The sequence below is a fragment of the Guillardia theta genome, assembly GCF_000315625.1.
Source record: "Guillardia theta CCMP2712 unplaced genomic scaffold GUITHscaffold_29, whole genome shotgun sequence".
Taxonomy (NCBI): domain Eukaryota; class Cryptophyceae; order Pyrenomonadales; family Geminigeraceae; genus Guillardia; species Guillardia theta.
Window position 1 is genome coordinate 465140 of NW_005434645.1, and position 27735 is coordinate 492874.

Consider the following 27735-nt stretch of genomic DNA (forward strand, 5'->3'; position numbering starts at 1 on the left):
ATCCCCGTTATTACGGCTGCCCGCCTCCCCCCCCCCCCCCGCCTCCCCCAGCTCCCCGCCCGGTGTGGTGTTCTTGTGGTTTTACTCCTGCACATCAGGCAGTGGAGCAGCATGGCAATGACATCGTCTGCATCAACGAGCTCTGGTCGAGGTACAAGGGCAAAGCATCTCTCAGGTACGTTCCCTCCCTCTCTTGCCCTTCTGCCTTCCCTCTGCTCCTCATCCCCCCCCTTGCTGAATACCTCTTCCGTCATTCCCATCCTCTTGTTCACTTCAGATTTTTACCTCTGGTGTCCTGTTCCTTTCTTTTCCTCCCTCCTTACCTTCTCATACACAGCATGGCCTCCTCTACTTAACTAACGAAAGCGGAGCTGCTGCAAGGCATGTGGCAACGTGGGACCACCCTAGGCACCATCGCGATAGTTCGACAACTCAACTTCTCCTCTTTGACTTAGAGCAATCAGCACTTTCAACCATTTCATTCACGAAAAAGAAACTTTCTTCGCCCAGATCGATTAGAGTCTACATTTCCCTACTCCCTTCACATCTCTTTTTTACATCTAAAAGCTCGAGCTGGCTGCAGGGCCTTAACGTCATGAGGGAGGCAGCCCGTACTTTGCTTGCAGCCCCTCCTTCACCTCCTGGGGGACCCGCCCGTACACCCCCTGCCACTGGTTCACGCTCTCCAGGTTCGCCTTGAACCACTGGAGCAGCTCAGAGATTTCCTTGCGGAGCTCCGGGGATAGTTTCTCCTGCTGCCACGAGTCCAGCGCCTTGAACAGAATGTCCATAGAGTCCAAGCAGCCCTGAGGGTTCATAGTCGCCATCTTGATCAGCCCGCGGAAGGCATGCTCCTTCTCAATGTCGTCTCGGATCCCCGTCAGTTCCTTGCACCATGGCTGGATGAACTGCTGCAGGCTGGGAGCTACGACCTCAGGGCAGACGAAGCCGAATCTCCCGATGGTGATGGCTGTGTTCTGAAGGAGATTTCTGTTCAGCTGAGGACGGCACATCAGGTTGATCAGCGGGATGAGCAGGTTGTTCACTACACCCGCCACCTCGCTGCCCAGTCTGATCACGATCTCCCCGACTGACCAGCAGGCGTTGTTACACACCGAGAGAATCTCCGGGTCCAAGTTCATCTGCACCGAAGGGAAGATGCCCTCGAGGTAGGGTCGCAGGTGAGTCAGGCACGTCTTGGCCAGGTCACCCAGCAGGGCGAAGGCACTCTGCCGCACGTCTGGCGAGATATGATGGAAGCACTTCATCATCATGGGCAGGAGCTGGCTGTTGCTGACGAGGCTCTCAATGGAGCCCTCGAGCCCCTCTGCCATGCCGGAGATGAGGTCGAGGGAGCACACGATGTACTCATCCTCAAGGCAGTTGTAGGGGTCCTTCTCTTGAGACTCGAGAGCTTGGCCTATCAGCTGGATCGAGCGATTGAACACAGGCTGTGCATACTGAACAAAGCTCAGGCCGACAGCTTGTACGACCGATGAGAGGCACTCGAGCATGGGGAACAGACTTCTGTCTTCGTCTTTCAGCGACTCCCACTTGGCGAGGAGGGGAGGAAGCAAGAGGTTGACCAGGTCCGGCCTCATCAGCTCCTTCCCGATGGAGTCCGCAAGAGTGCCGCAGGCATCATACAAGATGATAAGATTCTTCGCCTGATACTTGCTGAAAGCTTGAGCGTACACCTGGAGAATCGTGGGCACGTGAGGCATGAGTACCATCCGCGCCTCCTCCTCCAGCACTGCCATAGCGGATACAGCAGCTTCCTGGACCCTCTTACTGTTGTCCAGCATACACTTCAAGAGCCCCATCACGAGCGGCTCGAGCATCGGCCCTCCGATCCCCTCATCCGGCTTCCCGCCGCTGTAGGAGATGAATCGAGAGTAGCGGCTGAGTGTCCAACAGGTGATGCTGCGCAGGAGAGGTTTGTCGCTGTTCAGCACAGCGTTGATGAGGTGGACGATGAAATTCGGCAAGTACTGCCTCTCGAGCAGGCCAGCTTCACAACCCTCAGCGAGAGCTCCCATGGCTAGCACGGCGCTCTCCTGTACCTTCCAGTCGGGATCCTGTAGCTTGCTGTGGATGTGAGGAAGGAGCGCGTCGAGGATGTTCGCCTGGTAGTGGTTGGCGATCGTATCCAAACCAGATGCTGAACATTTGCGCAGAGTCCAATCTATTCCTCCATCCTCATCCTCATCCTCCTCATCCTCCTCATCCTCCTGCTCCGCCACCGCATGCTTCGAGTGGTGGTGGAGGGAGGCCGGATTGATCTCCTCGGTCTTGTCGGGGACACTGTCCAAATCATCCGAGAGGACACTCAGCTCCTCCTCGCTGTAAACCATCCCATTGAGCAGGACGAGGGTCAGTCGAGTCAGGTACGGCTTCAGCACACCAGCAGGAACTTCATCGTTCTCGCAGATGGTGGACCAGAATTCGCATGCCTCCTTCTTCACGTCGTAGTCTGAGTCATGCTCCGTCGTCCACAAGAGGAACTCAATCACAAAGGTGCAGATGTTTGGATCTGCAAGGAAATCGGCCTTCATCTCCGCAAGCAAGCACAAGCTGGTGCAAATCTCCTTCCTCACTTCGGCTGAGGAGTCCTTGTGAAGGTCCAGCAAGCCCTTGAGAAACGAGTCCATGTTCATGAGGAACGCGTTCGGGAGGGGGAGGATGAATTGCCGGATGCAGTTTATGGCTGCGGCACGGAGGTCTCCTCTGGGCAGATGAAAGAGCGAGATGAACTTGGCTATCATCTGGTTCAGTCGCTCCCCAAACTCCTGCTCGCACAGCTGCCGGGTATGATCTTCACAGATCAGTCTCAGAGCTCCCAGAGAGCCTTCAACGTGGTTCTCCGACCCGCTGTTCAACAGCTCCATCAACTTGGGCAAGAGCTCTGGCCAAGTCTTCAGGCTGCTGTCCTCCCTTGCAACGATGGTGGTCACAATCTGTGCCGCAGTTCTGCGGAAGATCCGCTCAGGATCTCCAAGCATGCTCAGCACTTCACTCCGCACAAACCCCAGCACATCAGTCTTCATGTGCTTGTCTTTGATTGTGTTCTTCAGGTGGATGCCAGCCAGCTGTCGCAGCTCCAGCGCAGCCGATGGCATCTTGCAGAAAACAACCAGCAAGTAGCACCCGAAATCCGGGTAATCTCGTTTAGCCTGGTCAAGCATCTGCAGCGCCTGCACATGGACCTGATGGTTGGTCGGGTCCGCCGCTCCACTCAGCAGCTGACCGACCTGGTCTAACTTAACCTGGTCCGGCTGCCAGCCAGCCATCCTGTGCTCCCCTGCGAGACAGCTTCAGTACTTGCACGCCGTCAGTCAGGATATGTAGGACAGGTGGACAAGAACAAGTCCTCGCAAGCCATGGCGGCATAAGACGAGCGAGCATGCCAACGTGAAACTTCAACTGGTTCGTCATGAGACATTCGCGAGATCACAGAGGGGAGAAAACGCTATGGGCCATCAAGTTCCTGTTCTGCTGCATGGTTACAAGTTGGGATGATAATATGAGAATGAGCAGAACACCATGAGTACGACGCCATAGCTAGGCCGAGCAACGCAATGAACAAAGAAGATGGAGTTTATGTTGGTGAAGTACGGACTAGGAGAAAGGAGAAAAAGGATGAAGTGAAATAACAGGAGCTACAGCGAGATGAAGCAGCAAGGGATGAAAACGAAAGATGGCGGAAGAAAGCGTTGGAGTAGTTTTGAGCATGGGTCGGAGCTGGCCATGACTCATCACGCCCTGGCATGGCAAGCCCTGCTGGTGACCCGCCAAACAAGCGGGGCAGTGCATGGAGAGGAAGTCCCAGAACATTGGGTGGTGGGGGTACTACGGGAAGTAGGGGTAGGGTGGAAGAAGGGTAGCAGAACCATTAGAAGGGGGGTAGTGTGTTCACCGAGCAACCAAAGGTGTCCGAACAGAGGGGTTAAATGATTGTATCAGGTAGGTCATGTAAGGGGTCCTCCGGTGGAGAATCCGAAGGATGGGGTAGGGTGGTAGACAGGCGGATGGGCGTGTAGGTTAGGCTGATGGGGTCCCTTTATTATAGACAAAAAGTGAATTCTGGTATAAATTGGTGGAGGGGGTAGGGGTACCAAAAATTGCAAATTCGTGGAGAGGTGGCATCAACAGCAGGGGTGTTGGAGTAGTTTATGAGGGGTGGGTACTTCATCTGAGGAGGTAGTGTTCCGAAGCAGGGTGGGTTATAGTAATAAAGGATCATTAGGGGGTAGGGGGTACATTGGGGATGCTATGGGTGGGTCTGGGTTAGGGTGGGTGGGTCTGAAATGGTCGCGTGCAAGCCTCTTGAGACCCGGGCCACTAGCCGAAGTTCGCGACTCGGAGGACGGGCCGGTAAGGCCGGGCCCGGCAAATCAAGGCAGCAACAAAGGTATAGGAAGGTCACGTAGTAAAATATTCACTGTCCTGGGAGCGACAAAATGGCAGCCGGAGGGAACAAAACAAAGAGCAGGGCAGGCTGAGGAAAGTGACAGCATAGAACATCAGCTTGCACGAACATCAAGAAGAACAGGATCAGAAACAGGACTTCAAAGAGGAAGAGGGCCAGCAGGGAGAGGAAAGGAGCTCTGCTGCTTCATCAGCGTTAGCTTGCTACACTGTGTGATCCATTCAACAAACACTTGCCAGTTGCAACTTGAACGGAGTCAAGTAGACTGAGGGCAAGCAGCAGGACAAAGAGGATAAGACAAATATCAACAACCACTGGTTCTAGCTCGAGCAGGTTCAACCGCACTCTTGTCCTTCTCCACAGCGCTGGTTCGCGGTACATCAATGCTGCAACAACTCAAGGCGACCTTCAAGGAGGCGCTCAAGGTGGAGCATCGACGAGTCTCTGCTCGTCGTTGACATGCTGCTGCCGCAGGAGGGGGTGAAGGAGGCTGGACGACAAGTCCGAGCCACCGTTGAGAGGCAGCGTGACCTCCAGCCGTCACGGAGCGAAGACATCCCGACATGCGACGAGTCCAACGGGAAACTGAGAGAGTAGGAGGCCCTTCTCTTCCTCCATCTCCTCGCTGATGCACCTCCGACTCCAGGAAGTTCGCCGAGCTCGAGCTCACCATCATCGAGGGTAGGGACCTTCCAGCAAGCACATGGGAGAACGCAGGTGAAGGTGGCGAGAGATGTGCCGAGTGCTGAGGACGTGCGGCAGGCACTCTTGGCCTGCTCGACTCGTACTGCGTCGTCAAAGTGGAAGGAGCGAGGAGATCGACCGCCGGTTGCTTCATCACAGTCACTCTTTGCTCTTGTTGACGAGGACGTGTCAGTGTCCAAAAGACAAGTCAACCCTGAGTGGAACGTGCGGATGAAGTTTAGCATAACAGATCTGTCAACAGATATTGTCATCCAGGTCATTTGTTTTCCTTCTCCCTCCTCATTCCTCCCCCGCTCCCCCCCTCCTCTCCTTTCAACTTTCCTCCTCCTACTCCACATCCTCCAGCCTGTTGAACGCAGGCAGGTCTACAGCATCAGCTCCTCTGGGGCATTCGAGAACACGAAACTGATTGGGCAGTGCATCTTGCCATTGGCGCACATCCTGCCAAGTCTCATGCCAGAGCACGTGCAAGTTGCTTCCGTGCACGGAGTCCCAACGGTCAGGAGGGCGGAACAAGCAGACTGTACAGACCAGGAGGCCTGGATGGAGCTGTTCCCTCTTTCAAAGACGTCGAGCAAGTTCGAGGTGATCCCAAAGGAGCTCTCGAATGACGTGGACGGGATGCTGCGGCCCCGGTACCCTCTGGGGAAGATCAAGGTATTGAGGGGAAAGAAGGAGACGCTTGCTATGGCTGACAGCCTTTCCTTGAGGTGCGGACGAAGCTGCAGCTGCTGCGATCTATGAGAGACATCTACCTGAATGCTGCTATCCCGATCAACCCGATTTCGATAGGGAGGAAGCAGAAGGTAAGGGGGAATGGTGATGATGGTGCCGAGTATAGGAGGAGGTTTTGGCAGTGGGGGCAGGAGGGAGAGGGGAGTGGGAGATGGACGGGGGTGAAGGAAGGAGGGAGTCTGACAGACGGCAAAGGCTTCGGATGATGATGGACTCCCAAACCTGAAGCAGCTCAAGTGGAATTGTCTCAGGATCAAAGTGATGTGACCGCATGCCCCCTTGCACCCCGTCTGACCGTCGGTCATGGCAGACGGCTGTCGCTCGACCTCCGTCCTGGTGGAAGCTGATCGTGCTGATGCGGAGCTGGGAGGTGAAGCCAACGGACGAGTGAGGCAGGATGTCTCTGACGGACCTCGTGCAGCGTCCCCTTCTCTCCATCTTGTGGATCTTGCTGCTCGTCGGGGTGGCGTTGAAGGCGGAGGTTTGGCCCCCTCCTCCTCTCATTCCCACCGCTGACACCCAACAGCTCTGGCAAGTTCCGCTCATCTCCTCGAGCCTCGTCTGCTGCCTGAGGTGCCCACCGCTCGTGGTGGACAGGCTCTCATGTGCCGCAGCATCTTTTCCCGCACTGCAAGGAGGTTGGAGAGAGAAAAGTCGGTGCCAACTTGGCATGAGCCCGGGCACGCGCGGGTTTGATTGCCATGACGCGTTGACTTGTATCACGGATGCTGCACGGCAGAGAAATGTGGTGGAGAAGGCGCGAGAAGCTAAGGCAACTCTGTTGCGCCTGCAGCGCGAGACTGGTTTGCAAAATTTTCTCAACTTCTCCTCTTATCGTCCCTCCTCTCCTTCCCTCTCTTCCTCCCTCTCCTGCCCTCTCCTCTCTCTCTCTCTCTCTCTCGTCTTGTACCTCTCAGTCTCAATGTCCCTTCCTCGCTGGATCTGTTGCGCGGTCACCCCTGAACACACATGAGCAGGGCGTGCAGCTTCCAACATTGAGAAGTTGAGGAACGCGTTCAACTGGTCGGACGAGAACGCCTCGTGGTTCATCTGCTGTACCGTCTCCATTTGTGGCGCCAGCATGTCACTATTGGTGATCGACCTCCTACATCGCTTCATGTGTCTGACCCGCTCCTCTAGCTCTACAGCCTCTCCCTCTTCTTCCAAGTCGTCCCCCCCCGGCTCATCCTTGCCTTTGGTGCCTGTCCTTGCCAGTGTTGTTCGAGGCGCCGGACTGACTGGATCTCCAAGGGATGATTTTGATGAACCTTCCCCCTCCTCTCCGGGAGATGTTTGCACTCCGGACCCTGCAACGGTCCGTCCTTTCTGCTCCCTTCCTGTCCTTTTGACCTCCCCGAAGCAATCAGATGCTCCGCTCGTTTATCATGGACGTCCGAGCCGCATGCGGGTTCTGCTGGTCCGAGCGAAGCGACTGCCCTCCTCCTTGAGTGACTTTCGCTCTTCCAGCCCCTCCAAGGATCTCCTCCAAGAGGAGAACGAGGACGATGCGCTCAGCTACGTTGACATCTTCGCTGAACGACAAGCCGAGGTAAACAACCTCCTGCTCGCCATTCCCCTCATCTCTCCTCCTCGCGCTTCTGCAGGAGGCGACAGCCTTCGGTCCGCTTGGAGAAGCGTTCCACTCCCTCCGCAAGGTGACAGGCAGGCATGACGATGAGGCTTGCTCGTGAGCTGCTCTGGTAGTTGTGGAAGCATGTACCCAACGAGATGGACATGGTCCATCGGACCATCTGCAAGCGGCAGGTGCCAGAGGACAGAGCGAGGAGACACAAGTGAGAGCATACGATGCCCCGCAGGTCGGCGAGACTTCGCGGCGACCATGTCGGCCCCTCCTGGCTGACTGTGAGACTCCCGAGGCTGAAGGACCCAGCGCAGCGAAAGGGTGAGACGTGTGCTGTCACTTGTCGGGTGATCGAGATGATCGCGACAGGCCGCTCAAGCTCAGGAGCGCAGAAGCTCCTTCCTCTGCCGACGAGGAGAGGTGCCATGGCCCGCTGCACCTCACAAGCATTGTCTCATCCTCCTCTATCCGCAGGCTTCAGTCAGAAGTGCAACGAGAGCTTGATGAGATGGGATACCCTGCAGCCGAGGTGAGGTGGAAGCAGGAAGGAGGTTCGCGCGCAGCGGCATGTGACCTCCAGGAAGCAGGAAGAGGAGGATGAAGCCGCTCGTCTGATGAAGCTCCGGCCTCAAGAGCTCATCGATGAGATCAGAAAGGTGCTCCCTCCTCCTTCCTCTCTCTCCCTGACGCGCTGGTGGCGACTAGCTGGGGAAGGAGCCCAAGGGTCTTGTCGAGAAGCAGGAGCTAGTCGCCGAGCTGATCGGGTGACTTGAGATGGAAGGTCCCGCCGGGTGGGCAGTAGGTTATGAGCCTCTTGAGCAGGCTCCGAAGTTCCTTGCGGGGCGATACCAGGAATGAGGAGCAGAAATCAGCTGACGTGGACTGGTGAGACTCCTGGCATGCTAAGCCGATGAGCTGAACAACAAAGTGAGCAGGAGCGAGAAGCTGAATCTCCTGGTGGAGATGGGATTCACTGATTTGAGTGAGACAACTTGACTATCTGCTGCTGATGCCTCGTGTTGACTTGCTCGCCGTGCTCCCTCAGTCGAGAACGAGGAACTCCTCCATCGTCATGGAGGAGACGTCAAGGTGAGACGCTACCATGGCGAGCTACTAGGCTATGACGTTGCTGAGCAGAAGGTGATTGAAGCCATCCTGAAGCGATGAAGCCTGTGAAGCGGGCGCAAGTCAACGTTGAGCTGGACACTGGATGAATCAAGTTGTAACAGTTGAACTGCCTAGCGCTCCCCCCCCCTCCCCCTTCCCAGTCACTGGTGGGGCCACACATAGCGCTCTATGAGCCTGTGCGAGCCCAGTGAGAGAGTCTCGGTGAGCGGGCCCCGGCCCGGCCTCCGAGTCCGGCCGGGCGGCTACTCAGCCTAGGCTACTATCCTCTATCCCCGCTTCCCCACTCAGTCCACAATTATAAAAAAAAGTGGTTTCAAACTTGACGACGGCCTCAGCCTCTACTAAGGGTGGGTACGTCTATTGCGAGGAGGGGTCCTTCAAAAAGAAAAGGCTCTAACTCCTCGGGGGTGGGGTGAGGAACGATGTATGGTAGGGTAGTGACAGCGGGAGTTTGATGGGTTCAAGGAAGCACGATGAAGATTACCGGGGGGATGGTCGAGCCGACGGCAGGAAACAGGAGGATGTAGACGAGAAGATCATGAGGATCATGACAGACAAGCCTCCTGCTCATGTTCAGTCCCGTGTCGAGCCCTTGTGAGATTGACCATGATGCAACAGAGCGGCTTTATGGGGGAAAGAAATTAAACCTGCTGTCGGGGCAGGGAATGGACAGGACGAGGGAAAATGGACCGCCAACAGGATCAAGCTCGCCTGCCAGAACTCCATCGTCTAGTGAAGGCGAGACGCCGACCATGACGCCTGATCTTAGCCCTTCGGCATCGTACCTATCGATCTCGTCGGGCAGCAATGCCAGTCTCAACACCTTCGAGGCTTCTAGAGGCGCGAGCAGCGTCTCGCCGCCCTTGTCTCACTCTAGCTCTCTTGCCTTCGCCTCCATCCGAGACGTGAGCTGCTTGCGATGATCGTTTCCTCCCATCCCATGCTGGATGGCTCTGACTCGCTTCACAGGAGGTCTGGTATGGTACCCAGCATCCCCTGGCGAGAGTGGAGGACACGCATGCAAATCGTGTGGAAGCGCTAGCCGTCATGCTCGATGACCACCTGACGAGCCTGGGGATGAGAGCCTTGGAGGTGAAGAGCGCATGGAAGCATGCGAGGCTTGACGAGACTACGCAGGTGACAGGAAGGCATGAGAGAAGGATGGAAACTTTGAAGACGAAGATTGCTGTGCTCCGAAGGCACCTCACAGAGAGACGTCTGCATCATGATAATCGAGCCGAGGAGAACGAAGGCCTCGAGGTTTTGACCGGGACATTCTTCCGCTCTTGTTGACATGGTGCAAAGGAACGAGCAAGTTCCAACCATGACATGATTACAAGCATCGTAAGAGTTAGAGAGAACTCAGAGAAAGAGGCAAGAAGTTGCCGCTGATCATCTTCTATGTCTGATGCTCCTGCCTTTCTCAGGAGGACAGCGAGTTTCGAGACGCTCTGGTGTCTCAGGTTGGAATGCTTTGTTCGAGGAGCATGCAGGGAGTGACGTTGATATTTTGAAGGCGGTCTTCGTTACTCAGAGTGTGATTGACAGACTCAAGGAGGAGTTTGAGATCCTGATGAAGCAGAAAGACGAGGAGATCGACGAGCTGAACTCCGTGCTGATCTCAAGAGATGAAACGAACAAGGAGTTGCAGGAAGAGCTCGCATGTTGTCAAGCAGAGTTGAACGAGGCGCAAGAGGAGCTGCATTGGTTGGGTAGTTGGAGGTAATGATGGGAGATTGACGCAACAGCTTGCCAGGAGAGACTCTGTGAGAGAATGTTGTGAAAGCTTTGCTGCGAAGTTGGCTGAAGAAGCAAGAGAAGCAATGGATGAGATTACGGAGGTTGAAATCATCCACTGGCGAGGTGTTGTTATGCTGACTGCTACTGTAAAGATCGTCGGAAGCGAACATGATGCAGCAGCCGGTATACCTCGTTCAACCTTCCGAGATGCCTTCGCTGTCCCCTGACTGATTTTCAGATGCATCACTGGGCGAAATCATCAGCACGAGTTCAGACATTCTGTTGCAGGACATGGAGTGGTGGACCACCAGCCTGCCTCGACAAGCTCCTCGGGGCTTCCGGTTGTACAATAGGAGGAGACAGAGGTAAAGACGTTTGCTGATGTATCCCTCGCTGATACGAAGGGATAGGATGAGGAAGAGCAGGAGGGCTGTAAAGGAAAGACGTGAAGTACCGGAGGACGAGGAATTCAACAGCTCCTTTCAAACAAATCACCGCGATCACGAAGCCAAGCTTGAGAAGTTTACAAGCTGGAGAGGAGCAAGCAACCAATGCTTCGCCAAGAGCCATCGCAAGGAGAGGAAGGATCGGGGCCAGTGTTTTCATTCGTGCGCGGAGGTGCGAAGGCTGAGGCGAGAGAGGAGAAAGACGCAACTGGACCTGCATCACTACGAGACCGAGATTGAGTTCCTCAGGGCCAAACTCTCTCAGTCGAGGCTGTCACAAGTCAGCGGGCTCAGCAGCGGCTTCTTCGAGGGGAGGGGGGACGGGGGTCCGTTCCCGCTGGTGTCCAACTCCTCCTCCGAGACCAACGAGACGCAGATCAACGAGCTCGAGCAGGTGAGGTGCGAGAACGACCACCTGCATGGCCAGCTCTCCTTGCTCAAGACTCGCCTGCTCCTCATCGCCTCCATGTGCTTCGACATCAACGGCATGCTCAGCCTCTTTGTGCGAGACCTCCATGGCCTCGAGAGCCTCCAAGGCGAATCAGGCCAGCTGGGGCCGGAGCTGGGCTCGTTCCTGAACATCATGGATGCGCAACTGATCCTGTTGGAGCAGCAGGCGACGTCCAGCTCGCAGATGCTGCAGACGGCGCAGACCAACGTTGTGGTCAGCATGCAGAGGCTGATGCTGCGCATGCAGCAGGAGTCGAGGCGGACGAGGGAGAAGATGAGGGTCAAGTTTGCGCAGCAGAGGGTTGAGATGATCGCCAAGGCCCTTACCTTCCTCCACCTGAGGATCCAGCGGGCGCTGACCCGCGCAGCTTGCCAGGCCTGGGACGAGCTTGTCCTCGTCCTCAAGCACAGCCGTCGACTCTTGACGATCAGGGTGTTGAGGAGGTGGAGGCAGCTGATGGAGGAGGAAGCTGCTGCGAGGAAGGAGAAGAACCATGAGGAGGCGATCCTGCTCGCGCAGGAAGCGCTCATGCAGTGCGAGAACTACATGCATGCGCTCAACGTGGCCGAGGAGAGGCTGGGGGAGCTACGAGCGGCAGCGGGGGAGCCGAGGGTTCAGCGGCAGCAGGAGGGAGGGGAGCTGATCTTGAGGCTCAAGGAGGACATAGGACGGCAGATCGATCTTGTAACCGCTAGGGACGAGGGGGGAGGGAGGAGGAGCAGGAGGATGTATCAGCCGACTTGAGGCCATGTACAACAGAGTGAAGTGAAGTGAAGGTGTTCTTGAAGGGATCGACCATGACCTCACACCCCCTTCCTCCTCCTCTTGTACCCTCTCCCACCTCCTCCTCTTCTCCTCCTGCCCCGTCTCCCACCTCCTCCTCTTCTCCTCCTGCCCGGTCTCCCACCTCCTCCTCTTCTCCTCCTGCCCGGTCTCCCACCTCCTCCTCTTCTCCTCCTGCCCGGTCTCCCACCTCCTCCTCTTCTCCTCCTGCCCCGTCTCCCCTCCCCCGACTCGGGCATTTCCCACGAGTCTCAATTTTCACTCACCGGCGGTTGAATTCTTCGTCGCCCCTACCCGCTGCTCTCCATCCTCCCCTTCTCTACCTGCTTCCGTTTCTTGCTCGTCCTCCTTCCCAGTCGCTCCTCCCTCTTCTTCCTCCTGCTTCTGAACCACCGCCATGTCCACCCGACCAGCAGGTACCATGTTTGTTCTATTTCACCCCGCCATGCTTGACATTACATATAGGACGCGCGAAGAAATCGGCTGAGTCGCAGGACGTGCACGTAGCTGCTCGCAAGGGGAACGTGGCGGCAGTTCGGAGGCTGGTGGAGCGATCGGGACTGTGAGTTTCTCCTGCTCCTCCCCTGCTTGACGCGCTGCAGGGTCGATCAGGCGTCTGTTGAAAGCGGGAAGACAGCTCTGCATGTCGCCTGCCAGGTACCAGAGGATGCTGCGTCATGCTGGACCTGCTGCCTCACACTCTCCGCGTCAGTTCGGTCAGGCCAACGTAGCGAGAGTTCTCCTCGAACTCGGAGCCGACATCGAAGCTCGGACGGGACATGGCAGGACGCCGCTGCACCTGGCGGCAGCGCAGGGGCAGGAGGAGGTTGTGCGGCTGCTGCTGTCGAAGAATGCGGACAAGAACGCGAGGACACCGAGCGGAGAGGCAGCGGCAGAGCTTGCGAAGAAGTACAAGTATAACAAGGTAGAGCAGCTGCTCAAGGAATGAAGACAGCAGCTGCAGGAAAAACTTGATGGAAACAGGAGGGGGTGAGTGGACTAGGATGATTTCTGCTTGGAGGGCTTTGAGGTGGAGGAGGTGTCACTACCCTTGTCCTCCTCTCTCGCAGACGGCGTCCTCCTGCGGATCTGAGACTGCCTCCTCTCATTGAAAGCCGTCTTGCTCACCATGTTTTCCGGCCTCTCCGTCAAGCTCCACTGCTGCTCGACCCTCCGGAAGTGCCGCAGCCTCTTGGCGCACGTGATGGCTAGAGCGCGGTAGAACCTCGCGGCAAAGATGGGCCGGATGGAGCAGAGCGTCTGCACTTGCTCGTAGGGAGTGATGAGGCACGTGGCCTGCCGTCAACATGTCAGTGTGAGTGAGCAGGAGGTGGGATGAAGCGACGGCTGAAGCAGGAGAAGGGCAAGAGGAGGGGGAAGTGTAACGGGAAGGGGAAGGGGAGGAGGGAGGGGCACAGGAGGCAAGAAGGGAGGGGAGGGGAGGTACATCTTCTCGTGCGATGATGCTAGCAGTCGACCCTGAGCTGTTCACTTGGAAGAACCTGCTCTCCCCGAGGATGTCTCCGGGTCCTGCATCGATCATTGTCTTGCCGTGCCGAGAGAAGAGGATGGCGTTGCCCGAGATGACGTGGACTAGCATCCTGTCGTCAGCATCGATACCCATGATGACCTGCCAGCCCAGTCAGTCACGTCTTCTCAGCTTCTCTGCTCAGTCTCTTGCTCTACCTCCCCCTTGCTGAATTTCTTCACCTCCGAGACGCTGAACAGCTGCTGGAGAAATTCCTTGGCTTCGTCCAACCCGCCCTCTCCGGGCAGCACGTAGCCAAACTTGGTTCTGTCGTAGGAGAAGAGCATCTCGTTGCTGCGCGCCGTCTCGATCTCGCTCTCCAGGTCCTGAATCCTGCTGTTGATGGTCGAGCAAAGGTTGGAAGCCGCCTGGGAGCTGGGAAGGAAGAACTTGGTGTCCTGCCGGCTCCCAGCGCTGCCGAAGAGAGACTTGGCGAAGCTCTCCGTCATGTAGCTCTCGTCCGCCCCTGCCGCCATCACCAGCTGCCGGGGAAGAAACTTGCGGGCAAGTCGGTTCGTGAGGATCCAGCTGGCGCCGTTGAGCCAGCCGTTCCCAGCTGACGGGGACTGCTTTGCGTCTCCGTGAAAACCTTCCTTGAGGACGATGGTCAAGTGATCGCCTGCAGCCTGCGCAGAGCTGACGTTGCGCATCGGGAAGAGAACGTCAGCATTCCGTCTGAACACGTTGCGTTTGGCAAGGAAGATGACCCAGTTGTTGAAGACCGACAGTCGCCCAGCAAGTACCGTCCCGTCCTCCGTTCTGAACTTGGCAGCTTCGCTGAACAGAAGACGCTCCGTCATGGGGATGCCGAAGCGTCTCGACACTTGTTTCATCAGCTTCGAGTGCTTCGCATGCAGCCCGGTCATCTTGATGTCTCGTTTTGCTCCTGTCTTGCCTGCTAGTCGAGAGATGAGCTGCCTCACTGTCCTCGTCTTCTTCAGCATGTCGATCGCCATGTACTCGTACATCACCGCGCTCTCGTTTGCACTGAGCTCTCCGAGCACTAGCGGAGGGAACCCGTTGCTCTGAGCCTCGAAGGTCAGCCGACGGATGGTAACTCGAGAGCTGTAGGCCTTGACGACTGGGACGGAGCTCGAGTCAGCGCCGAAGAGGAAGCTGTCTTCGCCGACGAGGGAACCGGAGCCAAAGCACAGGTTGTCCATGGACGAGTCCAAGTCCTGCGAGGACCTGCTGGGCATGAAGGACATCATCCTGCCCTCCACCACCAGCACGATCGAGCGCTCGTTGCGACCAGCACCTTGAAGCTCCACCACCCTACCGGTCTCAAGGACCTCGAGGAGAGCCTGGGGGCGCTGGAAGAGACTGAGCGCGAGGCCTTGAATGTCGACGCGACGGTTGGCCGGGCCTGACTTCTTGGACTGCAAGCTAGAAGGAGCCCAGAAGTCACTCTCGTTGGTGTTGACCCGCGACCTCCCGCCCTCTGAGCTCGACGAGACTTTCTCGTCGAAGGTGAGGGAGAGGTAGAAATCGTCTCGGTACCTCCGCTCAGTGCTGGAGTAGACCTCGTCGATCTGATGGACTCGGCGCGTCAAGGAGAAGGGAGGTAAGGGGAGGGGAAGGGAAGGGAAGGGAAGGAGAGAAGGGAAGAGGAGGAGAGGGGAGGGGTACCTCATGCTTGTGAAAGGTGAGGTGTTCCTGATGGAAGGCTGTGTTGAAGGATACGAAGAACATGCTCCTTCCTGTGAGATGGCCATACCGAATGAAACTCGCGCCATGGCCGAGGGTTCCCCGGCAACTGAGAGGGTCTTGTCACTTGAGGCCTACAAGGAGCGACGGGCGTACCGGACGGAGTCTTTGTTCCTCGATGTGTAGGAAGACATAGGAATGCTGTCGTCCTCTTTGAAGGCGAAGAAGCGGATGCGGACGTCTCCTCGTAGCGCGACTCTCCCGATCTTGAGCACCAGTTGTTTTTCTCTGTTCCACTTGTCAGTCAAGGTTATCAAAGGGCCCGAGCGCTCACTTGCTCATGAAGTGCTTCATGGGAACAAGCCCGCACTGCTTCCCGTGATCATACTGAATCTCACCGTCGCACTCTACCACGAAGGACAAGGCAAATCGCTTCATGAAGTGAACCTAAAGGAGCAAATCGGTCAGAAGCGAGACGTCAGTTCCTGCGCTGATGACCTGCAGGTTTCCGAGAGTGATTTTCTCGAGGACCAACCAATGGTCGGAGAAGACGTCGATGTTGAAGTAGAGATAGGCTTCGAGGTAGTGGATGTATCTGATCTGTGATGGCGCTGCTACCCCCTGGGTTGCCTCATTCGACGTCCTTGACATGGTCCTTCTCCGCGCAAACTCATCCATGCAGTTGCCTGCAGTGAGGCGGGTCAGTCGGAGCTCCGAGCGATCAGCATGCACTTACTACAAGTCTTGAAGACTTTAGTCCACAGCATCAACGAGGAGACAAACAGTCCTGTCCTCCCCTTGCCGCCTCTGCAATGCACAATGACCATATTCTGAGGGGAGGCTTCGAGCCAGTGAGACGCCGTCTCACAAAATCGTATCTGCGGGGAGGAGTCATGAGGAGAAAACAACATGACGAGCCTCACTAGCTGTGTCAACAGAGGTGCATTGTGGTCGTAGAATGGTATCTTGCGAACTTGACCGTACAAAAGGTCGGTGTCATAATTTCCATTTCCGTTCTCCTCATGATCTTCGCAAAGGTTGAACACTAGAAACACCCCATAATGCTTCGTCGCAAGCAGTTTGGCTACATCATGGATGTCGTTTCTGTGCACTGCATCATCGACGCAAGGAAGGGCCATGGCGATCAAGCGGTCGCAGATGTACGTGAGGTCGAGGTCCACTTTGATCTCTTGATTCATGTACCTCCTCTTGCTGGTTGAAACCGCTTTCTGAAGCTGCTGTCGAAGGTACGCTTTCATACCAAAACATTGAATCAAAGTCAGAATTGCTCTTGTCATGTGCAGGTGGCTATGAACTTTTACGATGAGAAGGTGACTTCTTTCGAGTTCATCAGGGTTGAAGATGAAATCACACTCCCGGCAATGAATCACCAAGACAACAACTGAGAACACCAGGATGCAAGCATGTAAATTGTGTTGGAGCAGCTCCTCGACGCTGTAAAGAGATCTTGAAACGAAGTAACGTAGCCCAACAATCCTTGCTCCAAAAGAGGACGGCTGCAGAATGTTGGAACACAAGATTGCAAAATGCCAAATGATCAAGAACGCGAGCAAGCCGACGATGTTCGTCCTTGGTTGCATGGCACCAGCTAAGAAAGGATCAGGCTCATCGTTTTCACCCAACACTTGATACCTTGATTCGGGATTGCAGAGGTTACATTGGGAGGTACAACATAATCACAGATAAAATCGAGGGTCGGCTCAGCGATATGGATAGCGATTGCAGAAGCTGATGTTCACATTCAGCGCCTGGCAATCTCAACAAGAAAGATTTACAGAGATCAAGTATGGCCAACGTGATAAAGCCGAACGTTTTGAAGTAAGGCATATTCTTGGACAGCTCTGGAGATCAGTCAGGGTTGGCACAAACTCTTAGCCTAATCACTTGTAAACACGTTGCTGTCATCTTCAACATCATCTTCTCCGAAGGGTCTCTTGTACTTAGACGCCCTGCCAGCTCATCAGCTTTGCGAATGATTCTTGAACAGCAGTTACCTATTCACAGAGTCTTTCCATGTAGCTTGTCTGACATAACACGTCTATTCACATCATGCTGCTTTGGTCAAGAGAATTCTTACCGATTCGCTGGCTTCGCTTCGATTTGTGGAATAGGATGCTCTAAGTAAATGTCAGTCTGATTGTTCGACACATTCCAGTTGCCCACTGCTTTCGATGACGGACTCTTGGTCATACAACAAGCGAAGAGGGTGCGAAAGAGTTCTGCCATGAACAGGAGGCGGCAAACCGTTTTCGTAATCCTTCTCTTCGTCAAAACATCTAGCGGCACATTAGAAGCTGCGAATTGACTACCTCTTTGTACCTCTCAGCGTCTCGGCATGATGTGTTTCTGTGCATCATTGACATAGAGACATCCGACAAGTTTGTTAGCCACTTGCCCATAGCAGCCACGCTCCCTCGACGTCCCTATGCAAATTCACACCAGGTCAAGGGCGAGCAAGGATGGTACCTGGCGATGAGGACGCGCTGGTTTGGCTTTCCCATCATCTTGCATCGTCTCTTGCAGCTGATGTGAGTTCTTCACCCCTGCTCTCCAAAGTCACATCTATCATCATTACAGTAAGAACTAAATCACCGTTGCTGAACTCAGATGTCTTGGACTCTTTCAGTGAGATTTCTACATCCTTGCTGAGTATCGAGGACCCTTCTTCTTCAAGGACATCAAGTTCGCGGCATATTTCAGAGATTTGCTGCAAGTACTCTTCATTCTCAGTCATGAGCTCGTGATACGAAATCCCTTCATTATGTAGAACCATTTCCAAGGTTCCCTGGTGAGGAACCCCCAGGTTCGAAGGCCTTTCCCGCTCGTTGTCGGTGTCGGTCATGGTGGAAGCAACGGAATGCGAGAGGTTTGAAGGCTCCATGCGAGCTAGGAGGCTTTCATCTCATCTTGCTTGTTGATGAGGGGAGGTGGAGACATCGAGTCCCGCGGCATCAGCGAATTCTGCTACTTGTACGTTCGTCTACTCAGAGCGGTGATTCCGTGAGGGAGCCCTGTGTGGTCTAGCAGGTAACTGTTTCTGCTTCTCATCCTGCTATGATCGAGCTTCGATCGCTCTCCCTCTTCATCGCGTCGTCTTCTCCGCATCATGATGCTGCCTGGCCCCCTGCGTTGCCATTATGCGGGCCTCCGTCTTGCTCCTCCAACTCTGCATAGCATTTCAAGCTCACCTCAGTACCTTACATAGTTTGAATTATATGGCAGCGATTCAATCACCAACATCGATTAAGTCTTATCTCTCTGTCAGCTCCTGGTAGGTCCTTCTGACTGTCAGCACCAAAAAAAGGACCGAAGTTGCCTGTCACGTTTTTATCACTTCAGTCCGAGTCAGCAGCCTGCATGTCATCATGACTTGAAGTCACAGTGCACAGTTTTACTAGCGGTCGTTTTGCATGACAGTGTGAAACGCCGGACAGTAGATCTGAAGAAGTCTAGCGACATGGTGCAATCATAAGAACAAGACCTGATGGCGAAATTCCTTGCTGAAAGATCCGACGGAAAGACCAGAAGTGGCCCTGGAAATGAGAGCGGAGAAGAACAAGCTTTTCAAAGGTAATGCAGAAGCTGGTACCATCGCAGAGGGAATTCCCAGCGAGTCCTTCGACGAAAGAGTTGAAGGCCTGGGGTTCGCTCCCATTAAAGTGGAGAATCTGCCAAGCAAGCCTTGAAACACAACCCCACGAACGACAGGAGAGATCGCAAAACCCACGGCCATTAGGATGACGACACTGATGATTGCTGGCAAGCATTGAAGCAGGTGAATGGAATTCATCGACGAGTTGTAAGGGCAAGAATTACAAGGAGCTCAAGGAAGAATTGAAACAAGCTCACAAGCAGGAGAAGAGAAGACTGAAGGAAGAGAAAAGTCGATAAAGAATGGATGCGGCACAATTGACCTTTAAGAGCATCCTGTTTTCCCTCGTAACTCAAAAGTAGTCACAATCCTGCAGGGACAAGCTCACATGATTGCGCTTGAGTGTCGCCTCGCGAGTGAGAGTTTATCTTTGTCGTCTTGTTTCCGTTCTGCGCCTTCTCACGTTTTTCCTGTCAAGGCGCAAGTGCTCTGCAACTTGAACTGCCTATGAAATATCAGGAGAGCGCGGGCAGAGAAGAGGGACGAGTATGACAAGCAGGACCATTCCATGTACGGGCCGACAGCAAACCCGAGGTGAGCTCAACTGCGCCCCTTACCTTTTTCGGTGAGACAATCATATTAGGACCCTTGCAAACTCCGGCTTCAATCTTCTCCTGTATACAGAGGTGCCAGTGCTCTCGCACCCTTAAAACGATCTGGTCTAGCGCAGAACTAGAGTCGTGATTGAGATTACTTCAGTACATCACTGAGATATGGGAGGCTTCAAAACATAAACTTGCTGATTTAAAGGTGATCAAAGAGACCCCGGGCCATACTGATGTTTGTATTGCTCTGGCATTATGCAAATACACTCAACTCGTGCTCCGTCATCACTGGTAGAGCCGGCACCCGCATAAACTCCCTCTTGCTGTGTTCAATGATCACAAGGACCATCAGGAGAGCCTCCGAGGAGACTTACAGACCATGACAGTGAATGAAATTTTGCAGCCCACGATGCAATTGCTGCCTTCGTGAGTTTTTTTAACCAAGACTTACACATTTGACGCTAGAGTGTACATTGAAGGGCCATCGCATCGGATTGACACTATAGTTGGATGGTCCAGGGCTGTTGTCATCTGTCTTTGCTTAGCATGAGCTCATCCTCCAGCCCCCTGCAGAAAGCCAACGCACTCAAAGGCGATATTGAGAAAACAACACATTACCATGGGATGAATTCTTCTTTCTCCTCGTCAAACACATAGCAGAAAGCATTCCTAGGCCTCGCACAGGCGTCAAGGTAGCTGCATAACCACACCTCGACTTTGTCTACAATCATAAGCTTTCCGAGTCCACCCGTCTTGATGGCATTGTTCCTAGGGAGCTCTTGCCATTTCTGTTGCATTCGGCAGCCGAGATAGTCAGGATGGAGAGTCCAGACCTGAGGTGTTGGTCCTGGTGACGTGTCTCTGGTGTTTTTGCAATGAGTTTCGTTGAAGCATGGTTCTAAGTTCATGTCCAGATGAGCAAAACTTGGCCAGGATGAATGATAGCACGGTAAATTGTTGCCTGTCAGGTCCAAATAGTAAAGCGAAGACAAATTAGTGAAAGCCTGGGAGAAAATGCAGGAAATATTGTCGTTGTGTAAATCTAGCCACTGCAAGCTCGAGAGCCCGTCGAAGATCCCCGCAGGCAGGCTCTGAAGGCTGTTGGAGGCAAGATCTAGCCCCTGCAAGCTCGAGAGCCCGTCGAAGATCCCCGCAGGCAGGCTCTGAAGGCTGTTGGAGGCAAGATCTAGCTCCTGCAAGCTCGAGAGCCCGTCGAAGATCCCCGCAGGCAGGCTGTCCACTTTTCTTAGACCCAGATAGGACAAGCTCATCAGTCTGTCGTAAGGAACCACCCCGATATTGTTGATGTCAAGATATAGCAACTGCAAGCTCGAGAGCCCGTCGAAGATCCCCGCAGGCAGGCTCTGAAGGTTCATGTCTTCAAGATATAGGTCATGCAAGCTCGAGAGCCCGTCGAAGATCCCCGCAGGCAGGCTCTGAAGGCTGTTGGAGGCAAGATCTAGCCACTGCAAGCTCGAGAGCCCGTCGAAGATCCCCGCAGGCAGGCTCTGAAGGCTGTTCTTGTACAGAATCAGCCCCTGCAAGCTCGAGAGCCTGTCGAAGATCCCCGCAGGCAGGCTCTGAAGGTTGTTGTTGTATAGATCTAGCCCCTGCAAGCTCGAGAGCCTGTCGAAGATCCCCGCAGGCAGGCTCTGAAGGCTGTTGGAGGCAAGATCTAGCTCCTGCAAGCTCGAGAGCCCGTCGAAGATCCCCGCAGGCAGGCTCTGCAGGTTGTTATTGTGTAGATCTAGCCACTTCAAGCTCGAGAGCCCGTCGAAGATCCCCGCAGGCAGGCTCTGAAGGCTGTTGGAGGCAAGATCTAGCCTCTGCAAGCTCGAGAGCCCGTCGAAGATCCCCGCAGGCAGGCTCTGAAGGTTGTTATTGTGTAGATGTAGCCCCTGCAAGCTCGAGAGCCTGTCGAAGATCCCCGCAGGCAGGCTCTGAAGGTTGTTGTTGTATAGATGTAGCTCCTGCAAGCTCGAGAGCCCGTCGAAGATCCCCGCAGGCAGGCTCTGAAGGTTGTTGTTGTGTAGATGTAGCCCCTGCAAGCTCGAGAGCCCGTCGAAGATCCCCGCAGGCAGGCTCTGAAGGCTGTTGAAGGCAAGATATAGCTCCTGCAAGCTCGAGAGCCCGTCGAAGATCCCCGCAGGCAGGCTCTGAAGGTTGTTATTGTATAGATGTAGCCACTGCAAGCTCGAGAGCCCGTCGAAGATCCCCGCAGGCAGGCTCTGAAGGTTGTTATTGTATAGATGTAGCCACTGCAAGCTCGAGAGCCCGTCGAAGATCCCCGCAGGCAGGCTCTGCAGGTTGTTGTTGTATAGATAGAGCGAAAACAAGCTCGAGAGCCCGTCAAAGGTCCCATTTGTTATATTTCGAATATCACGGGAGCTCAAAGACAAACTGTAACAGGTCCAAACACAGCTTCCCTCCCTTGACAGCAGACCCTCATCCGAGACATGAAACGTACATTCTCCACAGCTCACATTGCTTGCAGCCTGGGCCTGCGGGAACATACCGCCCAAGACTACGACCACAAGCACACAGCAAGAGAGTATCCTCATCCTCCCTCCTTGACTCGTGCGGTCAGGTTTCATTTTATCCTTTCCTCGCGCACTGCAACTGATTTGACTACCGGTCCTCTGGGAACCCTTCCAGTTGACAGGGACCACCCCACCCTTATCGGTATCGTGGACTGTCGCCCAAAGCATGCCATCCGCGGTCTTCTTTACTCAAAGTTAAGTGAAAAAATAGTGGTATTGACACCGATACAGACAACAGACAATTTATATATGGTGCATGCGCTATATATGTATAGAAAGAATAGCATGGAGCCCTTTCTTTTACTTAAAGTTGAGTAAACTTTCTTAGTTAAGTAACGTTCACAATGCAGGAAGCACAATGAAGAGCATCGACGCCGCCCTAGAGCAAGGATGATGGTGTTCTACATCCGATCACGTCTTAGGATCATTCTAGGCATAGTTGTGCATTACTTCTACACATCTTTCAATCATGATAAGGATAGAAAACCTTTCATGTTAGAGAAGAACATGGTCTGAAAAATAGTTGCGCATTACTTCTACACATCTTTCAATCATGATAAGGATAGAAAACCTTTCATGTTAGAGAAGAACATGGTCTGAAGAATCATACTTGTCTTGTTGAGATTCCCAAGTTGTCATTATCATGATGTCGTCCATCCCCAACTGTCTCCAATATGCAAGTCCCTTGAGCAACCATATCACGCTTGTTTCCTTTGTACACTGCACGATCATCCACACCCTAATCACAAAAGCATCTTCAAGCTCCCCTTACCCCGCACTTGTCCCATGATCCCATCCCCATGAACATTATAGAAGTGACAAGGTGTAATCGTTGTTGCATGCAGGATAGCATCCAACTTCCCAATGTGTCTGTACCTGATCCTGTCAAACCTGCGCATACTCCTTCACCCCCATCCCCAGTTATCTGGTATTGCACTTGCATGTTTGTAGACATCTCCGACAGGTACTATGCTCTTCTGTATTGCACATTAATGTATTACACTAGTAACTACACCAAAACATCTCTACATCCTTCGCCCTCGCCCGCTCTTCCTAAGCGAAAGTAAATTCCTGTGATATGTCAAGCGAGGGAAGATCCCCCTCCCACCCCAAACAAAATCATACTCACCCAGTGCTAGCAGAGGACATACTTCAGGTGAACACACGTTGCTGTAGACATGCTTTGGATCCCGCGGTTTCTCACCAGCCTGATCATTTTTTGCGTGAATTACGTAGAAGCGCAAGGCATCCCCGACGAATTCCATGTGATTGTACAACAGTGTGCATACGTTTCTGGATCTGGACATCAAATTCCAAGCCAGAATCAAAAAGGTCCTGGCCCAAACATATTCTCTTTCTGGTTTCTGTAGCATAACCTTGGCGAACACTGAGTACAAATCGTATGACAATGGTACATTGCCGGTTGTCACTTTTGCATCTTGATTGCAAGATTGAGAAAGATTCAACGTTCGCTTCAATCCTCTGAAGTCACTGCTCAATGTTTTCACCGCCTCGATGCTCAGTGTAACCCCGTAATTCTTGAGCATGTGCATCTTGTACGACGAGCATGTTTGGAATGTTAGTTCTGGATTTTGTTGAACTTTATGGGTCACCCAGTCAAGAAACATCACTGGCGTGAATTTTTCAAAGTGGGTGGGATTAATTTGCTTCTGTAACATTATACTCTCTTCATGTAAGTTGTAGTTGGTAAACTCTCGTCCGTCGTCGCCGGCTCTGTCACCTGATCTGATCCGTTCAAGAATTTGTCACGTTCTTCACGCATGTTCGTTTTGAATTCATCAGTTCTGAGAGCATAATACTCGTCATTCGCGTATAACCATTCTATGAAGAGTATCATGTAGTTCATATACATCTCTCTGGTCTTCTCCGATACATTGTTCTGCTGAATGCGTGTACGTCTTTCCTCGAATTCTCTCCGCTGTTGCACACATAACACAGCAGCTGTGGATTGAGGACGCTTGCAACCTCGCCGTGCCCAAGGCTGCACCGGCGATTGATCCAATGGGGCTTCAGGTTGCAAGACGTTTTCGTCTCCTTCCACAGCAAAAGCTGGAACAGCCTGTTCCCCTCCTACCTCTGGCCCCGTTGAATCACTGTCATGAACCTCTTCCATTACCTCCTCCTCATCCCCGGAGTCCCCCCGATCCTCTTCCGCCGTCACTTCCACTTCAGCACTGCGTAAGACACTTCCCTCTGCGCCAGACAGACCTATGCTTCCGTAGTTAAAAGCTTGGTGCCGCTGAAGGACGTAATACCCCCCACCCCAGAATTCTGTTCAAAAGAGGGGTACTACTATGAATCCATCTTATTCACGTGTTTGCTTTTTTTAATTTCTTTTTGCTACTACCTGGGTCCTATTGTTTCATATGTACATAAGCAGCTATATACAAATGAAAAAAACGAATTTGACGGATTCCGTCGGGCTCTACGGTTTGCAAGCCCCTCATACAGCCCGCACATGCCCAGTTTTGGTCCGTGACGGCTGGTGCCGTGACGGCCCGTTATATTACAGATACATAGTACTCCTTCCATGGATCCGGGCCCCGGGCCGGCGGCCCTGAAGAGGTACGGTCGGTTTAGCCGATCAGCGACGTCACTGACTCAGTGAGTCTTCTTTACTCCAAGTTCAGTTAAAAATCACTGAGTACGAGCCTGCCCTATCAGGAGAGTCGAGGAGGCTTGACCTGACACTGTCGCACAGGCCAAACGGCGAGAAGAGAAAAGACAGCGAGAACCAAACCTATTTCTGCACTTAACTGATACATTCACTTAACACATTACAAACCATACTATAACATGTACTGCCAAATATCATCGCTTCTAGAGTCAGATCCGTCGTGATGGTGACAGGCTCGGTTCTTTCAATTTACGAATCAAGGGCATGAATAGGAAGCTTGCCTTGTTGTACACCCTGAGCACTGCAGCGGTACTAATTGATAGTGATTAATTGCCAATCATATTGAATATACAAGTTTATCTCATGGAGACCGTTCATCTTGACATTCCTGAGCTGCTGAGGCATCAATCTTCTTGAGTCTCACAATGGGAAGCACGCGACTCGTCATACAGGGACCACGGCCCTTGATGCGCACCGAGCATCAGGTCGAAGGTGGCCCTTTGACTCGAACCCCTGGGCCACATTTATTAGCAGGGGATTAGCCCTCCCCTTGACTAAAACATTTGTACCAGCAGCTGGGGTTATGAGTAAAACTGGCACCCACCGGTGGTACAAATTTGACTCATCCGTTGATCGCGCATCGTCGAGACCGTAAGGACGCAGGAGAGGAGCGAAGAGGAGAGGATGAGATTGACATGCCAGTGAGTTAGATGATGAACAAGACAGCAAAGACCCTGTTTGTCCTTTGCTCCACCTTCCTGCTCGTCAGATCTCAAACCGAAAAGTGCTATACGGCAACCATGCCCGACATTGATGGTGGTGCGTCTCATCCGTTATCTCCTTATCCTCGTTGCTGAGGTTGAGCAGGAAAGTGCGGCAAAATCACGGTCAGCTACGGATCCTGCATTTCTCTTCAAGATGCTCAGAATCATATTGCAAAATCAAAGGACCTTTCTATCACTGCGCCAAAGGATGATTCTGCATGCAAAACTCTAGCATCTAATGATTGTGGCATCTACGAGGTGAGCAAACAACTGGTCTTGTTTCTTCTGACTCTTCCTTGCAGTCGCTGTCCTCCGTCACATGCAGCGACTACTGCAAGTTCTACATTCCCAACAGGCAGAGCGGATGCTTGGTTGACTCTGATTGCTCGATAAGTCACGTTGCGACGTTGCGATGCTGCCGATCCTACCAGATGAGGAGTGAGACTCTATGCAACATGACTAGCTCTCAGATCACCGCGCAGATCGAGAATTTGAAGCTCGTCAGGTCCTGCACTGATGCTTCCAGTTGCTTCAACCCGTTCTCATCGGCCTCAGGCTCTCCCCCGGCGAGCATGCTGCAGTTGCTGTGTTTGTTATGCCTGCTCCTGTCTCTACAGCTCATCCAGTGAGGATGATATGAGACATGTCAGGGTAGAGGGACATTTTGAGTTCGATCCTGAAGGGGGGAACCTGCAGCGAAAGTGTGCAACGGGATGATTGTTTGCTTCGATTTATCAACACGGAATGAAGAATAGTGACAAAGAATAAAAGTTTCTACGAAGTAGTTGTGCCAGCAAGACAACTGCTTCTGTTATCGACGAGCTTCTGGTTGGAGTGGAGGGAAGGACCAAGAGTCTTCAGACTGCAAACTTGACTTGTAGTGGGGGTTCCGGCTTCCCTGTACCTCAAGTACTCTCACCCATGATGCGAGTCATCAAGCGCAGGAAGGGAACGATTCTTCCTCCCTTCACCCTCCCTCCCTCACTGAGCAATGGTACACACTGATGGACCTTTGACGCCTCAGGGTGACAAGGGCTGTTCGAACCCCTCGCCAACAGGGTCGGACAAGATGCCGCCCTGCACTTGCTGCGGGAGACAAGTCAGAAGACGGAGGGAGGAGCATCGGGAGGTCCACCGAACGATCCAGTGCTCGGTTTGTGCGCTTCAAATTTGCCTTGAAGGAGAAGAGGACCAGGACGACGCTGTGACGACTCAGAGGGCAGTCGGAAGGGTTGGCATGTCACCTGACGAAGAACAGCACGTTCTGCAGCCAGAGGAAGTTGATGTATCCAGCCATGCCGGAGACGGCCATCACCTGACCGCCACCACTACAGGTCATCGCCCTCCAGCTCCCTCGCAGCCCTACCTGACTGAGCTGGACGAATCCGAAGGTGCTCACTCCAAACACTGTGAGGCAGACACCTTGTAGGAGGAAGCCGCAGGGGTTAGAATGGCTGGGCCCCGATCGACCGGACACCGGGTACCTGCTGAGTAGATTTCTGGCTGGGGATAGGTGACTTCAGCTACCAACTCCTGCAAACAAGTTGAGTTCTAGTGGTTGCTTCCAACATAGCTGCAGATCGTCTCTGAGCCCAACTCCTCCCTCATTGCTGCCTTGATCCTTTTTCTCATCGTCTTTCTCCTGCATCTCACCAGGAGGATTGGTGCAGCTGCAGAAGTGAAGAATCCGACCCAGAAGAAGCAAAACGCAATGGAGCTGTGGGGCAAGTCACGCCCTGTACCCTCCAACGAGAAGCATTCATCACCTGAACATCTTAGGAGCAAGAGAGAAGGTAAGACCGAGCTGAGCAATAAGACTTCCTGTCTGCGAGATCTGCATGATCCACACAGGCCACCTAACGAGGTTGTGGGTCAAGGTAGGAGCTCCGCGTCCCACCCCATCACCTCTCGTCCCGAGATCTCAACATGTCAGCGATAGGAGAGAAGATGAGTGGGGACATGGACCCCCATCCTGAAGGCGGGCGAGACAGCAATCAGCCAAGCGCGAGGTCGCAGGACACAGTCGGTACTTGCGATCGACATGACGATGTCTGCTTCATGCTGTCTCCCTGATCACAGTGCCACCTCCTCCGAACAAGCTGGGCCAGTACCTGCCCATAGCCGATGTCGCTGAGGATGCTAGTGACCAGGATGAGACCCTGGAAGGAGCGTCACGGCCGGCCGGAGGCTGAGGAGAGAGGAACCCATCCGTATCCATCCAAGGTGAAGACGAAGAGAAGGATGAGGAAGTTGTAGTCCTGCAGGACATCCTCTCACGAGAGCCGCAGGGTCTTCCCACACCATAGGCCCACCTTGAGCATCGTGACGATGGAGGAAAGGGCGGGAGCGTTGGTGGAGGCTGATTCCTTTCTAGAGCGTCAGCGAATCTTTCCTCCGTAAT

The 27735-nt window shown here is 53.7% G+C and overlaps 8 protein-coding genes across 8 annotated transcripts; 4 read left to right on the forward strand and 4 right to left on the reverse strand.

Annotated features, from left to right (window-relative positions):
* Positions 1-593: 593 nt before the first annotated feature.
* Positions 594-3290, reverse strand: GUITHDRAFT_138077 (hypothetical protein; the record flags this gene model as incomplete). The annotated part of the gene is made up of 1 exon (XM_005833634.1): positions 594-3290. The coding sequence occupies one exon, from the start codon at positions 3288-3290 to the stop codon at positions 594-596; it is 2697 nt and encodes an 898-aa protein (XP_005833691.1).
* Positions 3291-4451: 1161 nt separating this feature from the next.
* Positions 4452-5553, forward strand: GUITHDRAFT_152304 (hypothetical protein; the record flags this gene model as incomplete). Its single annotated transcript, XM_005833635.1, has 6 exons — positions 4452-4854; positions 4904-5022; positions 5076-5146; positions 5192-5257; positions 5301-5389; positions 5498-5553. Coding segments are annotated over exons 1-5 (358 nt in total), but the record flags the coding sequence as incomplete, so codon positions are not given.
* A 2200-nt stretch (positions 5554-7753) lies between these two features.
* On the forward strand, positions 7754-8894 carry GUITHDRAFT_152305 (hypothetical protein). The gene is made up of 9 exons (XM_005833636.1): positions 7754-7772; positions 7820-7872; positions 7926-7980; positions 8039-8107; positions 8157-8215; positions 8274-8336; positions 8387-8433; positions 8497-8540; positions 8589-8894. Exons 3-9 carry the CDS (start codon positions 7960-7962, stop codon positions 8616-8618), a joined length of 333 nt encoding a protein of 110 aa, XP_005833693.1. The 5' UTR covers positions 7754-7772; positions 7820-7872; positions 7926-7959; the 3' UTR covers positions 8619-8894.
* A 3772-nt stretch (positions 8895-12666) lies between these two features.
* GUITHDRAFT_86644 (hypothetical protein) lies at positions 12667-12964 on the forward strand (the record flags this gene model as incomplete). The annotated part of the gene is made up of 1 exon (XM_005833637.1): positions 12667-12964. One exon carries the CDS (start codon positions 12667-12669, stop codon positions 12946-12948), a length of 282 nt encoding a protein of 93 aa, XP_005833694.1. The 3' UTR covers positions 12949-12964.
* Positions 12965-15875: 2911 nt separating this feature from the next.
* Positions 15876-16433, reverse strand: GUITHDRAFT_70451 (hypothetical protein; the record flags this gene model as incomplete). Its single annotated transcript, XM_005833638.1, has 2 exons — positions 15876-16052; positions 16098-16433. 2 exons carry the CDS (start codon positions 16431-16433, stop codon positions 15876-15878), a joined length of 513 nt encoding a protein of 170 aa, XP_005833695.1.
* A 3486-nt stretch (positions 16434-19919) lies between these two features.
* Positions 19920-21905, reverse strand: GUITHDRAFT_107493 (hypothetical protein; the record flags this gene model as incomplete). The annotated part of the gene is made up of 2 exons (XM_005833639.1): positions 19920-19959; positions 20011-21905. The coding sequence occupies 2 exons, from the start codon at positions 21903-21905 to the stop codon at positions 19920-19922; spliced, it is 1935 nt and encodes a 644-aa protein (XP_005833696.1).
* Positions 21906-22895: 990 nt separating this feature from the next.
* On the reverse strand, positions 22896-24186 carry GUITHDRAFT_152306 (hypothetical protein). Its single transcript, XM_005833640.1, has 2 exons — positions 23062-24186; positions 22896-22985 (listed from the first exon to the last, which is right to left on the reverse strand). The coding sequence occupies exons 1-2, from the start codon at positions 23483-23485 to the stop codon at positions 22942-22944; spliced, it is 468 nt and encodes a 155-aa protein (XP_005833697.1). The 5' UTR covers positions 23486-24186; the 3' UTR covers positions 22896-22941.
* A 1184-nt stretch (positions 24187-25370) lies between these two features.
* Positions 25371-25974, forward strand: GUITHDRAFT_107494 (hypothetical protein; the record flags this gene model as incomplete). The annotated part of the gene is made up of 4 exons (XM_005833641.1): positions 25371-25389; positions 25438-25592; positions 25637-25839; positions 25890-25974. The coding sequence occupies 4 exons, from the start codon at positions 25371-25373 to the stop codon at positions 25972-25974; spliced, it is 462 nt and encodes a 153-aa protein (XP_005833698.1).
* Between the last annotated feature and the right edge of the window lie 1761 nt (positions 25975-27735).

Excerpts from the sequence above, each read along its gene's own strand:
- GUITHDRAFT_152306 (XM_005833640.1), bottom strand. The coding sequence starts at position 23,485 with ATGCACATGCTCAAGAATTACGGGGTTACACTGAGCATCGAGGCGGTG. Across the intron at positions 22,986-23,061 it reads ATGTCCTCTGCTAGCACTGG|GAAGAGCGGGCGAGGGCGAA; the intron begins GTGAGTATGATT and ends ACTTTCGCTTAG.
- GUITHDRAFT_152305 (XM_005833636.1), top strand. The coding sequence starts at position 7,960 with ATGGGATACCCTGCAGCCGAG. Across the intron at positions 8,216-8,273 it reads CTAGTCGCCGAGCTGATCGG|GCTCCGAAGTTCCTTGCGGG; the intron begins GTGACTTGAGAT and ends CCTCTTGAGCAG. Across the intron at positions 8,337-8,386 it reads AAATCAGCTGACGTGGACTG|GAGCGAGAAGCTGAATCTCC; the intron begins GTGAGACTCCTG and ends CAAAGTGAGCAG.